The sequence below is a fragment of the Drosophila miranda genome, chromosome 3 (assembly GCF_003369915.1).
Source record: "Drosophila miranda strain MSH22 chromosome 3, D.miranda_PacBio2.1, whole genome shotgun sequence".
In the NCBI taxonomy this organism is placed as follows: Eukaryota; Metazoa; Arthropoda; class Insecta; order Diptera; family Drosophilidae; genus Drosophila; species Drosophila miranda.
Window position 1 is genome coordinate 8,694,899 of NC_046676.1, and position 15,499 is coordinate 8,710,397.

At 45.3% G+C, this 15,499-nt stretch overlaps 4 protein-coding genes and 1 long non-coding RNA gene across 6 annotated transcripts; 2 read left to right on the top strand and 3 right to left on the bottom strand.

Moving 5' to 3' along the window:
- Nucleotides 1–466: 466 nt before the first annotated feature.
- LOC108160556 (dihydroceramide fatty acyl 2-hydroxylase FAH2) lies at nt 467–5,430 on the bottom strand. The gene is made up of 4 exons (XM_017294628.2): nt 5,329–5,430; nt 3,505–3,863; nt 1,127–1,354; nt 467–1,064 (listed from the first exon to the last, which is right to left on the bottom strand). Exons 2-4 carry the CDS (start codon nt 3,838–3,840, stop codon nt 576–578), a joined length of 1,053 nt encoding a protein of 350 aa, XP_017150117.1. The 5' UTR covers nt 3,841–3,863; nt 5,329–5,430; the 3' UTR covers nt 467–575.
- On the top strand, nt 1,698–3,985 carry LOC117187946. Of its 2 annotated transcripts, XR_004472398.1 has the most exons (6): nt 1,698–1,881; nt 1,953–2,421; nt 2,493–2,788; nt 2,848–3,006; nt 3,066–3,605; nt 3,661–3,985. XR_004472398.1 is itself a non-coding variant. In XM_033390946.1 (5 exons), exons 1-5 carry the CDS (start codon nt 1,824–1,826, stop codon nt 3,230–3,232), a joined length of 1,149 nt encoding a protein of 382 aa, XP_033246837.1. In that variant the 5' UTR covers nt 1,698–1,823; the 3' UTR covers nt 3,233–3,985. The 2 variants fall into 2 exon arrangements, 1 of the variants encoding a protein (XP_033246837.1); XM_033390946.1 differs by having other exon boundaries at nt 3,066–3,985.
- Nucleotides 5,431–7,620: 2,190 nt separating the features above from the next.
- On the bottom strand, nt 7,621–11,227 carry LOC108160041 (inositol-3-phosphate synthase). Its single transcript, XM_017293784.2, has 5 exons — nt 10,888–11,227; nt 8,861–9,559; nt 8,553–8,795; nt 8,023–8,490; nt 7,621–7,953 (listed from the first exon to the last, which is right to left on the bottom strand). The coding sequence occupies exons 1-5, from the start codon at nt 11,014–11,016 to the stop codon at nt 7,798–7,800; spliced, it is 1,695 nt and encodes a 564-aa protein (XP_017149273.1). The 5' UTR covers nt 11,017–11,227; the 3' UTR covers nt 7,621–7,797.
- Nucleotides 11,228–11,317: 90 nt separating this feature from the next.
- Nucleotides 11,318–12,746, top strand: LOC117187999. Its single transcript, XR_004472409.1, has 2 exons — nt 11,318–11,699; nt 12,116–12,746. It is a non-coding gene; the product is annotated as an uncharacterized LOC117187999 (long non-coding RNA).
- LOC108160040 (WD repeat-containing protein CG11141) lies at nt 12,469–15,184 on the bottom strand. Its single transcript, XM_017293783.2, has 4 exons — nt 14,966–15,184; nt 14,563–14,847; nt 13,426–14,507; nt 12,469–13,360 (listed from the first exon to the last, which is right to left on the bottom strand). Exons 1-4 carry the CDS (start codon nt 15,182–15,184, stop codon nt 12,832–12,834), a joined length of 2,115 nt encoding a protein of 704 aa, XP_017149272.1. The 3' UTR covers nt 12,469–12,831.
- Between the last annotated feature and the right edge of the window lie 315 nt (nt 15,185–15,499).

Sequence of the window (15,499 nt, forward strand, 5' to 3'; positions counted from 1 at the left end):
TATCTCTCCTCTTTACTTACAAAAAACCACGATATCTTTTACCTGAACTGCGCTAAAATTATTTAATTTTCATTATCTTCGGTGAAATATTTAAATACCCCCTTGGTCTACAATGGGTTAATCGAGCTCCGTCAAGAATTGAAAACCATATTCTTCGACTTTGACATTCGATTTGATATTACCAGCTAGCTCGGACTTCCATACCTGAACACATAATTATATCCGATTGATAGATCCATAGATATTTTGATATTCCGTTTAATAATGCTGGCAAACTAAGACTTTCAGCTCTGCCCACATCATTTTATCCGATTGATGCATTAGTTTTCTATAATACTAGCTAATTTTAAAGACTCCCAATTATTGATTGTTTATAATCGCTAGAGCTGCGCACTAAAGTGTAATTGTTTGTAAGTGAGTGATTTATCGTATTTATCCCAGTAATTTGAATTGAAACAACAATGTCTTCATTCTTTCTTTCACTTTTATAAACAACTTACGGCTTATTCTTACATCTAAATAATTTGTTTTGTTCTAAAATAGCAATATTTGACCAAACTCTAACCAAGCTCTGGCTAAGACCAACGCAGTTGGTACTTAAGCTTTCTCAAATGAATGCGCGTCTTAAAGACAACATCCCACAGCGGACTGCTGATACCATATCCCAGGTCCTGGTGCGTAAAATGGTGTTGGTAATGATATCGTTTCATATGGACAATGTGCCTAAAAGATGGATTGCCGTAATGTAGGTAATAGTGCATCATGTCGTAACACAGGTAGCCGACGAGAGCACCTGATAGGACAACTCGCGGTTGGATGAGAAAATAACTAAGTGGGTAATAAATAAGCGTAGCAAGAATGGCACCCGGAAGTGGGGGAAACACGAGGCGCATGGGATCGAAAGGTACTTTATGATGCAGCCCATGGATCATGAAGTGAAAAGTGCATATCCAGGGTCCACTGTTGCTCTTCAGTTTAATATGAAACACCCAGCGATGTAGAGTGTACTCCAGAAATGTCCACAGGAGCACGCCGAACAAAAAGTAGCCAGTGAGACACGCAAGCTGTAATATTTGATAATGATTAAAAGATTGTCATTAATTGGTTCACAAAAATATATGCGTACCTGACTTTTGTCATTCCAACTGGTGTGAATGTCCTCCCACGCACACCGTATAATGACGGGAATCCAGAATATGGGCACCAGCCACCAAGGCGTCTTGGTCAACATTTCCAAATACCAGGGGCCGAAGAGCCGCAGTGGCCTGTCTACTGGCTTGTGCACCCACTCATCGTAGCATTTCGTTATGTTGGCGATTTGCGGCAGCATGGCCTTTGACCAATCAACCAGGTGCTGAAACGGTTTACAAGCGTTTTTAAATATGGCGCGCTGCATCCAGTCGATAATACTATCGAACTTGAATCGGGTAAGGCTCTCTTTGAAACCTTTTTTTACGCAAAATTCAATAAAAGCAAGTATTTAAAATAAACCAGTCAAGTAGTAAATAGGTTCATTAATTGGATAGAACTATGTGGCTAGTAATATTCCACGGAATATCAAAATCGACGAATATGTATAATATATCTTGAATTCGTCAGTATATTTACGGTATATTTTTAAAATGAGACGGTGTATTTTGCTATATTTCTGAGGGTCGGACGGTATATTTTAACGATAAATCCACGGTCACACTGATCAAAAACTCAAATTCAACGACGCAGCGCGACTACCTGTGATAAAACATTCAATATTCTAATATCAGATTCATAATACTACACATAGTATTACACTGCACATAGTTATACTATCGTCGGAATAGAATATGTCAAACACATCAATTCGTCCGATACCTACGCTGAAAGGGATTTTTTCAGTGCCGCGTAAGATTTTTCTCGAAACTTGTACGGTCATGGCAACCGAGGTATAATTTGTTTTGGTAATTTTATTGCAGGAGCAGGAGCTAATCAGGGCCGCAACTTTCTTAAGGAGAATAAAGAGAGCTTGCGCTCGCTGGAGAAATCAACAAGTGAAAAACTAGCAGCCAAGGAACCAGTGCGTCCCAAATGGATGCCACCTATGCGCCGCGCTGGCAGCGAGGTACGGGAATCGAAAACAGGAAGACCCCCGGTGTCCAGACAAAACACCCAGGAAACCAGTCTGCAACGCAACCGTAACCACTCGCGTTCGCATCACCAATTGGGTGTGGCTGTTCCAGATGCTGGCGAACGTTTTGACGGCTTGGAATCGCGCAATCCTATGTGCGATGACCCGTCGGTGGAAGCACAGAAAGATTTTGAGCAGTCACCGGACAGATATTCAGAACGCTGCAGCTCTTGCGGCACCCAACGCAGCTCCACAAGCATTGGCATACAGACAGAAGATATCACAGATGAACTCTACCTAACAAATGCCTTAAAAAAGTAAGAAAAGCAGCCGGAAATGAAAGCAGCAGCAACCCATACCTTAACGTACTCTATTCTTGCTATTTTAGATGCAGTTTTGATGGTGATTCTATGCTGGATGAGCACCCCAATAAATATGACAACAATTACAGACGGTCCTCCAATCGTTACGATAATAACGAAAACGAGCATCTTCAGCCCAGTCGGTTCAACATGAATGAGTTGAACACAATGATACCCTTACCCGACGATGATCTGAAAACTGAAGTCGCTTCGGATGAAGAGGCTCCGCTTAGTGCCCGCAGCCGCTTTACAGTGGCCACAATGGCATCAAATGCTAGCACCACGTCCATAACATCGAAGCGCCGCGAGCACAAGCTGGGATGTGAGTATATATAGGGGAACTCGGCGGCTCGATGGCTAATCAAGCTTTGTTTTCAACAGCACGCGACGAATTGCGTCTTCCGCGCTACCTAGAGAAGGAAAAGCGCGAAAAGGCCGCAGCCAAGGAGCTTGCCGATGCACGGGATCCGGACTGTCCACGCGGACATACTCTGCTCTCGGAGGAGGATCGTGTTGGCCACTTGAACAGCGCAAAGAAGCGTAAGTCTTACAGATAGTATCTTAATTTTGCATATGTTTCAATACGGTTCGCTTGACAGGCTATGATGGTCTAATCAGTGAGCTTAATCACATGCCCATGACCGCCCAGACTCTTCGGGTGCGCAACCGCAAGGCGGAAATCGACAAAGAGCTGGGTATCGTAGATGAGGAGATACGCGTCTACTCCAAGCCCAAGGTATACATCAGCTCTAGCAAATATCAGTAACTCTGATGGCTGTACTCGCAACATCCCAAAGAAGTCTTTGCATCAAATGACTGTTAGTTCTACGATCTCCCTAAAAACGATCTACTATGACCTCCGCCGTACATGTGCCTTAAGGAGTCTTTATGAATGCATGAATCTAGTCTTGTGTTAACTATATTTAAGAATAGTTTCCACGTCATCAATGGAGCCAGTCTTATGAATGCAACCAAGTGAAGACTCCAGTAAACACAACAGAATTTCTACATTAAACAGTAATCTAACAAAAAACTCACCTCCATGCTCTCATCCAATTGATTGTTGTTTTTGTCATCGGACTCGTTCGACCGCTCCTGTGAGTCCTGGCCATTGTCTATTCTTCGAGCCTGATGTCGAGGTTTGGTCATGGGAATACGAGGGTCCTCAGATTTTACTTTGTACTCCTTCATCAGATACATGGCCGCATCCGAGTGCGGTGGGGCCTTCATGAAACGTGCTGTCATATCCGCCTGATTGAGACCTTTAAGAGTGTTGATGCCACCCGGATGCTTGTGCATGAACTCGGACAGATCATAGTACTCCTGACGGTATTTCACGATAAACTCAGCATCCGATCCCTTGGGCGTATCCATTGCGATGAGGTTCGATTCGGGAACTGAAATTTAAAAATGCGGTCAGATAAGACTACTATATAACCACTACTACTACACCCAATACTGTTACAGATTCCTAGCTTAATAATTACTTTGCGTGCCATCGTATAGCACGTTACCATGATTGTATTGTTTAATTAGTTATCGGTTGTATCAGACACGGTCAAATTAACTAGTAACTTCAAATATAAAAATGTATTCCATTCCTCAAACGGAAAGTACATATGTTTTTATCCATCCAGTTTCCCTTTAATCTAAGCAATTTTTTCCACTATACATAATATAAATGGCGGTATTGGCTAGTGTCCTCTGCCGTTGGCTTTTCTTGATTGCAGTTGAGAATAAAATATTTATGAAAATTGTTAGGTAGAGCAGCTAGCTGCTTTCGATTGATGGGGCAGCAGCTTCGACCAAGAAGTGGGTTTGCTTTGATTCAAAAACACCCATCGGGCGAAATCTAGTCTATAGCACTGCAGGACTCTATTTATATTCTTTAAGTAATGTATATAATTAAAGGGACTGGCCTGCCATTATTGGCAATGCAATGCATTGCTACAGAGCCCGTGTGAACTTGGCATTCTTCAACTCAGACTTTCTCAGTGTTTGCCAGATGTTTCATTCCTCAAATGAGTTCAACCCTGAATTCAAATAGACATTTCCATTCTTTCTGCAATCCGTGATACGAGTATCTGTTTCTGTCTACGCGCCAAACTAAACGTCGCCGTTATACTGCCAGCTCCCAAAATACATACATATATCATATATACATATGAGTAAATCCATACACACTTATCATCAACTGATATTGTAGGGGTTGGGTCTATTGGGAAAGCTTGTAAGTGCCGGGATTTGTTGAGAACGAGGACGAGTTGTCGGGTCGTTTGTCAAAGTCGGTCTGGGTAAGCCCACGGGAAGCACGCATAGACAGGTGTAGGTACAGGTTGTCTGACTCAACCGATCGGCCCGTGCATCTGCGTCACATATGATTAATAGCTGAGGCACTATCTGACATGTATACAACTGTGGCATTATCTAGCGGATGCCATATCGCTCTGGGTTATTATGCTCTTCTCCCAGGCCCATCGAACTCCAACAAACAAACACATGCCACTCCAGAGTATACACGCGGTTCTTGTGTAGCTTGTAGTTTCGACAGTCTCCACCTCTGTCCATCGGGGTTAGCTGGGGCCATACACATAAGTATGTATGTATATGGGGTATATCTTTGTTGACGGTCAAAGGGTGTCTCTCACTATCTTATCACTTGTGGCTCTAATCATTATAGTTATTGAACAATTCCTTATTAGGGAACCCAGTTTGCACATTTTGTATAAGTATTTCGAGACAAACTTGAACGGCATAGATAGATAATACGCCACAATAGTCGCAATCCTTTGGCAAAGTGTTTACAAATATTAAAAACACTACTTCAACATTAGTGAAATTATTTATTTATTAAAGACGAACCAGCTTGGGGTCGGAGGAACTCCTCGAACAATGTGAGGGCGACTCAAGTACGGTTACTGGAACCACAACCGCACGCAATGCAACGCAACTGGCAACTAAACAACTGGCCCACCCACCCAGCCCTAAGCCTATAGTGGCAGCGACAGCGACAACCGCCCCGCTGCAGCTTGTACTCAGGTTGGTATTATTAGTACCACTGTTGGCAGTACGAGGTGTACAATATAGTTCTGGCTCTGCCAAAAGATAGCCGCACCGAGCCCGAGCGCCGATAAGCGATAAGATAAAGTCTTCGGGCTGGTAGTTTGTCCAGTTCGATTCTCCAGGCCACAGAGAGTGAAAGTTCGTTGGATGGTGCTGGTTCATGCTTACGCGGAGCCTTATCTAGAGATTTGCAAGACATAATATAGTTACTATCGGCGTGTGCTCCAATTTCGGAATACACACCTGATGTGTGCATGTAGATTTTCGATAGCGGCAGGCAGGTGAACTTCTAATTTGGGGTGCTCTCAGCCAGGTTCGGGTTTGAAGCAGATTCGTTATCTGGATGGCATAGCTATGCTAAAAGTCAATACGAAATGAATCACGATGTGCCAGGGGCTTTGATTTCGGGCATTGGAAGTGACTCAATCCCATAGAGAGATAATACAAATATCTTTCGATTCATGGCCAGATAATCATGTCTATAGTGTAGTATTTTCAGTGCTTCCCCCTGGGAACGTCAATCAATCAAACTCCAACTAACTGCCTGATTCAGAGATGGCAATGTGCGATAGGGTAAAGCCACAAGTACACAGATATGGCTTCGGAATTACATGAGAGACTGAAGACTGGAGTAAAGCATAACCGCGGAGCAACCCACTTTGTGCCATACATTCATATGTACATACATATTTGATCTTGCCACACAACCGGACTAGACGAAGACTAGATACAAATCACCATTGGAGTCCCGTTTTCTCCACTGCTCAATCACTTAATCCGGATGAAATAATTCTTCGCACCAGCTAAATTCATTTTTTAATTAAAATACCCTGGTGCTCCAGTTAATTTATGAGACCATTCGTGTCGGGGCAAGAGCACACGCAGACCCGGCACCGCCAGAAGTGTCATTCTGTGCCAACAACTTGACGTTGAAGCGCCAAGCCCAGTCGGGCCCTTTGCACAGCCTTGGCTCTCGAGTGCGGAGTACAGAATGCACGAAAATTCTCAGAGGGAATTCCATTTGGTTCGTTCGAATGGCTGGACTGGACTTCTCCTTGATAAGTGATGTCCGAACGGTAGACTAATTACAATCCAATACGTTAAACATATCACTATCAATCAACCGAATGAAACCGTTCAATATTTCTTCATAATATACCACTAGTGGATTATAATTATGGAGGGAGTGATATTCAGGGAGTGATATTCAGGGAGTGACTGTCATTAGATGGTCCAAACATTAGCGCCATTTGAATATTCTTTGATATATGAAACCGGGATACGAGTAGTGGTATTATGGGGCTGTGCTAGAGTTGGCGGTAAATTCTACAAAAATATGTTTGATTGGGGAGAGTAAAGTTTGTATTATTAGAAACGTCTTATCTAAAGTACCTTTTACTGCCATCAACGATACGATACCAAAGATATAACCATTAGATATAGTGTATCTCATAAAATAGTTTGTATGTAATCAGCGCCGAAGAACCCAAAGATCCAAACGTATAGAGTCATCGGAATCCACAGTGCACCGCCTTATCTTATCAAGGAGCGTCAAAGTTCGACTGAATTTACATTGCATACCCTTAGGCGGTTCCTTGGATACATTTATCAATACTTTAATGGATTGGCTAGCATTCCCCGATACTCCCGATGACGTCCAAGGGAAACGGAACCATCAATTGCACAGTCGTTTCTATATGTTTTTCAGATATTTCGTCCAAACAATCTTTAGCGTTGAATAACGGAAATATACTCATAGTTGCCTGACTACTTGGCAGATTCTCAAATATATGTATTCAATAATACAGCTACAGCCGATCCCAAACAATTTGGGCATTCTGGATGGATAGGAGAACGAAGTTGGGAATACATATATTATGCGAGGAGGATCTCCAACTGTGCGCAGTTCCTCTATTTGGATTCTAAAAATCCAAGTCCGTTGTATATTAAAAGATAATAATCGCGGGATCTGGAACGGAATATTGCGTGCTCCCGTGTCGCAAACACAACAAATATTGTATACCCACAACTATTTCATAATTTCTCATTTCTCAGCCATGTAGCACATTTTGTAACAAAAACAGGGAACTATTTATTTTTAGTAATATTAGGCTTTATTCGGAGGAGCCCGTTTTGTTTAACGTTTACAGTATATATATTAATAGCTTAAGACTAAGTTCAAATTCATCCATCAAAAACCATATATGTATATATTCAAAGCTATATACTTTTCAACACACAAATAGATTCAATGGAGGATGTGACCCTTCAGTGGCCATTTCCGTTGGCGGCCAACTTGGTGCCATTGCTGTGTCCATTGGCATGCAGCTTACCTCCGTTGGTGGAGGACTCCACGGCACAGGGCTGACCCAGTAGCTTGGCCCGCTTCACGGGCGGCTCATTCGTGATGGTGGCAAAGTCGAACTGAAGGAAACAAAAAGTCAGATAGAATATTAGAAGTGGATGGAGTAAAATGATTCGGTATGTACTCACGCGCTGTTCCAGAGTCATGTGGGAAATTGGCGGAAGTCCGATGCAGCCGCGCAGGATGTTTTCAATGGCAGCACGCTGGCGGAACAGCGAGTTGACCACTTGTGATCCCTGGGGAACAAGCGGGGCCTTGCACAGATAGCTCAGCAGCGAAAGGACCGGCTTGAATGGCACCCAGGAAGCAGACTCCTTCTCCGCACTGCGCAGCTGGATACGTGTACTCAGCTCGCCCAAAATAACCAGATCCAAAATAAGGGGTGTGGCCAGGAGCGAGTCCTCGCAGGTGTTGTGGATTACCAGAGTGTTGTGGCCACCCATCATGATCTCGGAGGTGTACTCGTCCATGGCCCGCTTGCTGTCACCCACATAGGGCAGGTATTTGATGACAACCACATGGTCGGGATGCTCGTTGGCGCCGTAGAGCAGCCTATTGGAGGCCACCATATCGTCCACCACATTGCTCTTGGATATCTGCCGGCGGAAGGGATTGTTAGTCACAGCAAAGGGACAATAATTGATCAACATCAGCCTACCTCCTTGGAGCGGAACTGCTGGGGAGCAGACAAGTTCTTGCCGTCGTTGTTGCCAAGGTGATTGTAGCTGGCAATGGAAACTGGCTTGATGCCGGCTCCCACCAGGAAGTCGACCAGCACACTCTTGATCTTGGTCTGGCCTGACTTGAAGTCGTCGCCCGCAATGAATACGTTCTTCTCCTCGGCCAGCTGGATGAGACCCGGCACAAAGGTGTTTTGCGGCGAGCCGTTGATGTAGGTGCACTGCGGGGAAGTCCAAGAGGATGAGTTCAAGATCACATCAAGTAGCCAACGAGTGAAATACTTACACCCTCGGCTACGCTGGCCATGGCAAAGATGGTAGACGGCGAGACCTCCGAATGGTTGGCCTTGAGAGAGGCAAGCAGCTCCTGGCTAGTGGTGTTCAGACCTGGCTGCACCTCAGAGAACCGCTCGGTATTGGCCGTCCAGAGGACAATCACGGAGTCGACGCCGCTGCGCTGCTTAAAGTCGCGGATGTCGCGACGGATCTGCTCGTACTGCTCCTGTCTAGTGCCCTTGATGAGGTTGTTGGCCCGATCCGACTGGTTGGCCGCGATGAAGTCCGGATCGTAGATCGATGGACGGGGCTTAAGTTTGGCCATCTGCTCGTACAGCTGGTCCTGCAGGGCCACATCGAGGACCTCGGCACGCACCATGGCATCCGCCAGGTGCAGATTGCTAATGTCCCAGCCATCCACAACAATGTCGTTCGGCTCCACCATGGGCAGGAGCTCCTTCATGGGCGCAAACACATCGCTGCCCGTCTCGTCCGAGCCAATGAACACGGTCGAGGCCTGCGTGATCGAACCGTACCAGTTCGCCTGCTGCACGCCCGTGCGCTTGCGCCACTTCAGCTGGCGGCGGTTGGCCTCAAGGGCGGCAGTGAGGGTGGATCCGTTGTTGCCACCCCAGCCCACCAGCAAGACTCCCAGCTTGGGCACCTGGCGACCCGTACGAATCTTTAGGGCAGTCGTCTGAGGGTACACCTGCAAAGATCAGACGGCGGAATCGCTGATTAGTAAGTATCTGGTCTACTCCGAGTCCAACCCAGCCCGTTCAGCCCCTGCAGGGGTCCCCAGCCACCTTATCTCTGATCATATCGAACCACTCAAGAGTCACGTCCCAGCATAAATTATAAATTATGCGATCGCCTGATTTTCTGCTTACCGTTCGACGAACCGAACCTGATTTCGGTACCGGTTACCATTGCAGAGTGGAAGGGTATATTGATTCCGTATTTGGGTGGAATAACAAACGTATATATTTACATATTGTATAGACAAAAGTTATTTCAATAAGTTAAAGGGCTAGATCTCTTTGATCTGCTTAATCTTTACTCTACTCTACTCTTAAATACATTTACATTTTTCTTTACAACCAAAAGACCACAAGAAATCAGGTATTTTATAGTCGAAGCACAATTTGAAAGGCTTTTTCGTTTGGTTTTTTATGAGATTTGTGTTTTTGATTTTATCCAGAAATGAAATCGTGAAAGAATAAATAAAGAACGATGATTGCATTAATAATTTAACAACGTGTTCGTCCAAAGTCCGGTAAGAATTGTTGTCAGCTCATTTGCCGGCCGGCATAATTATGTATCATTTGCAGTTAAAGAGAGGCGAGGAACAGCTAAGAGCAAAAGTTCCCCCGGCATTTCATTTTATTATCTATCATTGACCTTGAATAAACCGACGCCGCTGTATGTACATACATGCAGCAATTGTTCCCCTCCTGGTGGGTGGGCGGTGGTGAGATGTAAACAGAGCACAAACGACGACCACAGCTGTTGGAATAGGGACGTAATCGGCTTTCGATTCGGTTCGCTCTACTGCAATCCAATAGCAAGAACTGCGACGACACAGTCAACCGACACCAAACGGCGCCTGCGCGCGTAGAACCACGCCGCCCACAGTATCGGGTGTCAGCAACAGCTGTTTTCTGGAACCAATAATCTGTAACTGTGACTGTACCCACCCTCCCACGCCTCTTCGGACTACGCCTTATCGGGAGCGCACATATTGGATATCACTTATGTATGTACGTATGAACCACAACCACCCATCCACAATCCACAACCTATCCCTTGCCTAAACAATGGAAAATTTCCACTGTTCCTAAGCAAATGTCCGGGGGTGTAAGTGTGTGTATGTGCAGCTGTAGATGACTGGAAGTCGGGCAAATTCAATGTGAAGGTCAGTATTGGCACTCGTACATTTCCAAGGGAAACTTATGAAATCCTTAGGCAACTGGTGTCATCGATTTCCGTGGTTTTCCCTGCTCCAACTAATCAATTTTTTCTCACAAATTAACTCACCTGCAGCTGTCCGCTGGCGGTACGCTTCACATGCGATGTCTGATATTCGTAGTCCGTCTCAATGAAGTCATCGTCCACCCGCACCTTGGGCGAGATGATTTCCAGCGTCGAATTATTTGTGGGCTTCATTTTCAGCAAAAAAAATTCAATGTTTTTTCTGTCTGCGTGCGACTTTATTTCTTTTTCTTCCTGTACTTTTGACAATTTTCACACCCACACCACTTGCGTTTATCAATTAGCGCGATTTTTTTTTGTTTTGTTACAGGAATTCTTTTCTCACTTGCTGCCGGGCTGCTTGCGCGGGAATCCAATGGGACTGGAAGGTTCTGCTGAAGGCAATGAAAGCGAATGATTTGCCGAACGAGTGTGGAAGCCGCTTTTATAGAAATGTGAGTACAGTGGCTCACTGCTTAGATGAACCAGAGCACCTTTCACACTTAAAACTGTTATAGCTTCTAAGCTATCTAACCTACCACTAAAAATCAAATGTATACTGATAGACACACATTTAAGCTTAATTTAAACCAACCTCATATGTATTGAAACATTTTTTAACACATTTTCAAGTGTGAAAGGTGCTCTCTGGTTTATTTAAGCTGGGAGCCACTGTACATATGCACATATTTATATAAAAACACCATGTGGACTCTCAGCCGCTCTCCCGCGCTCTGTGAAAACTGAGAAGAGAACATTTGCGTGAGTGTGTGCTTGTGGATGGGTTTCAATCTGAACAGCACAGGATAGAACCCCTTCTCATCGTGCTCTTTATAAAGATCATGGACAGGTATTTAAGAAAGGTGAATTAGTACAAGGTAAGACTTTCGTTCCCTCACTCATAACATTCCCACTCTCTCTATTATAAGAGTGCTCCCGCTTGGACATATCAATCAGAAATTTATAAAGTTCTTCTTTAACTAAAATTGTCTTTTTTAATGGAAGGGTTCATAAATTTAAACTGAATTCCTTTTAATGTATTATAAATGGAATTGGATCATATGTCTTGCCCTTTTTATACCCTTGTCTTAAGTGGAGTGTTTTTGAACTTAACTCGAAAAACCTTTCCGATTCTTATATATCAAGATCTGATGTCCAGTGGTCGCGGGCCGTATTTCATGGGGTTACAACCTTTGAAACGGCCCTCTTAATAGCTCCCCAATACAATTTCTTGTTCCTAGAATCTTCCAGAAACATGCAAATCTTATAAATGAAAAACTTTCCATTGTTACAGTCAATTGAAAGCAAACCGAGTTCAAATTACGAATTGTTTCTTAATAAATATGGTGGGTCTGGTTTCTTTTGACAAGCCCAAGTTGTGGTTTGGTTCGGGATTGAATAACAATCACCGTCAACTGATCGGTATGTGTCCACTTCAGAAGTTTTCCATAGAACCGAAACGAGCCGTTTTGCATCAATGGATCCTCTTGGTCGACCAGGTCTATCGCCAAATCTGGCACATGCTGTCGTGGGAGGCTCATTTCCCCCAGATGGAACCTTATCAGCTCAGACACGTCCTAAGCGCCACATCCATTTCCTGTGGCGTGGGTTTCCCTCAATGTGAATGAACACACTCGTGTGCATACGTGGAATGATTGCATTTATGTAAGATAATTGTATTTTGTGTGTTGCAATATAAAATACTTAAAGCATTCGAATGTTTGAGGGAAGTAACACAGGGATTGATATCAATATCCTAGCACTAGGACAAGATCACAGTGCTCATCTAAGTGTTACCTCCATATGACAGGTTTAAATTTTGAATGAAGATTACTAATCCTAAAGTTATGTACACTTGTGTTAATTCGACTCATATAAATAAATCACGATAATCACACTCTAAAACGCTCAACAGTTTCGTTGAGCGGAGCTGCAAAAAAAAAGCGTGTAATGTGCTCAAAATCAATTTGAAAGCAAGTGCAAATGATACACTTATGGGTAATACTGCAACTAATTGTCCAGAAACTCCCATTCGCTGGACGTGTTGGAATCGCTTGTGGCTGGGGTTTCATTTCTCAAGGGGTCTCCAGCCCGTCGAAAGTCTGGCAAAAAGCTTGTGTACTCCTCCTCGTCCGTATCATCTTTCAGGGTTAGTGTTGCCTTCGGCCTGCTGTTGACAAACTTTAGAGGCGCCACTTTTGGCTTCGTGGGAGCAGACGCACAAATCCCGTCTATCGGCTGGCCCGCATTGTAATCGTCGACGGTATGCATTTTGTGTGGAGCTGTCTGCATACTGGCCTCCTCCAGTCGCGTGGGATAACAGCTGATCAAAGACTCAGTCAGTTGTTTCGTCTGAGCATGGGCGGCACACAGCTCTTCTTGAGTGAGTGGGGCCAGGTGCACCTCGGGCAGGTCCAGCTCGGCGGCGAGGGACTTGGCTTTGGCCGCTACGGTCTTTTGAAGTGTGGTCGGGCTCAGGGTGTCCGGTAGGTGCTCCATAAAGGCGCTCTTCAAGTCCAAAGGCGAAGCCAGGCCATTGCTGCACGGGATATAGAGATACATCTTGATTGCAAAAAAAAAATGGTCAAATCTTTGAATACTCACTTCTCCATCTGACAGTAGCTGGCCTCCATTATCGTGGCGGCACTAGTGAGCGGCAGTTTCATCTCATGTGTCTCGTGGCCGATTTCTACGACGCCCAAGCCACTGCTCTGCTTGACCACAGATGTCTTGCGCCTTCTACTGGAGGTCGTACCGCTGGTGTGAACTATAGACTGCTCGAAATCCATTTCGCCTATGCGACGAAAAATGTCTAGGCGTCGGTTCTGCTGAGCCAACGGCGACTCCACGGCCAGCTCAATGGGAACGTTCAGATCGAGCTTCTCGACGGGTGGCAGCTCAAAGCATTCTTCGGCACAGTGCAGGGGCTCCGCTTGCAGTTCCAGCGGTGACTCCAGCTGGGAGGAGTGCGGAGCGCCTAGGACAGGAACTGGCGGCGGCATCAACGGATTAAATATTACTTTCGCCGTCTTGTTTGGTGGCTCCGGAAGTGGAGCCAACCGCAACAGGGAGCGCTCGCCTTCCAGAACAAAGATTTCCTTGCCATAAACGCAAAAGTCGAGAATTTTGCGAAACCCGCGCGCTACCGCTTCCACCTTGAGGCGGTCGACATTCAATATATACAAAGTGGTATCGTCATGGGTCACCAGCAAGGAGTCCTGGCCGTCGTACAAATACAACTGGCGGAAATTGCTGCTGGCCACGTAGGGCACTTCGCTTTCTCCATCTTCCGCAACGGCTGGTTGTGCCCTGGTGGATGGATCACTGCGCAGCTTCGGGTTTAGTATGGGTATCTCCCACGTGGGACTGCGCAGCACAGCGTCCCTAAATAGAAGGGTCCTAGACACATTGCCGATGGTGTCGGCTATCCAGAAGCGCAGACCAGGTCGCCCGCAAATGAGCTGTGGCTTGCTATTCGACAACTTCTTAAGGAACACGCCGCCACAGTCGATGAGCTGCTTGCGATCCTTCTTGCCCACCTGGGTGATGTGCCACTGTCCAGTTTGGACGTCGCGCTGGCACACGATACAACGATAGAGCGTGGCCACGAGCAAGTGGCTTTGGTGTACGCTTAGCTGGACGATTTCATAGGCTTCGCTCAGGATCTCAACAGATTTGCTTAGGTGCTGGATGGAAAATATAGTGGCTACTGGAGGATTCTTTCAAAACTCTTGTACCCACCGATTGATAGTCGAATTCCGTTAGCACCACAACGCCTTGGCGGTCGCCGGAGAAGAGTTTCATTCCATTCTTCGACCACTCGCAGCAGCTGACCACGCAGCGGTGCAGGTCGCGGATGGTGTAGCGTTCGATGGGCTTGCTGCGCGTACAGGGAGCCACCAGATTCAAGTCCTGGGGCAGTTCCTTCTGTATCTGGAATATGCTGACTTGTCCATTGGCGCATCCTGCAGCCACCATGTACTCCACCGAATTGACTATCTTCACGCACGTAATGCGTGTGGCAACCTGCAAAGACATTAGACGGGGGAAGCCCACGCCACCGTTAGCCAAAATTATGAGTGAATGACACGCAAGGGATGGGCCATGCTATTGAGATTAAATTGTAGAATGAGTCATAGGCTACCTCCGACTTGAGCTTCTGCATCTCGCCCGTTTGGCGATTGTACCAGAATACAATGCCCGCATCACTACCCACGGCCAGGAATTCGTTTGTTCCATCGACGCAAGTTAAATTGAGATTGGCTGAAAAGAATCCCCGCTGCAGCCGTGCCGGAATGTGATCGATGATATCAGTTAGCGGGGCCCACTCCCGTATGGAGCACAACTCCTTGCTGTTGGCCATTCTTGGCAGGCTTTAATGACAGCGGATTTATCGTTAAAATATTCCGTCCGACCCTCAGAAATATACCAAAATATACCGTCTCATTTTAAGCTATACCGTAAATATACTGACGAATTCAAGTTATTATTATACATATTCCTCGATTTTGATATTCCGTAGAATATTACTAGCTAGATAGAACTTTCAGGCCTGTCCACATAATTTTATCCGATTAATGAATTAATTTTCTACTTGACTGGCTTATTAAATACTTGACTTTGATTGTTTTTGGCTCAATTTTGGTTCCTTAACAACAATATAGCTTCTCGTATGATG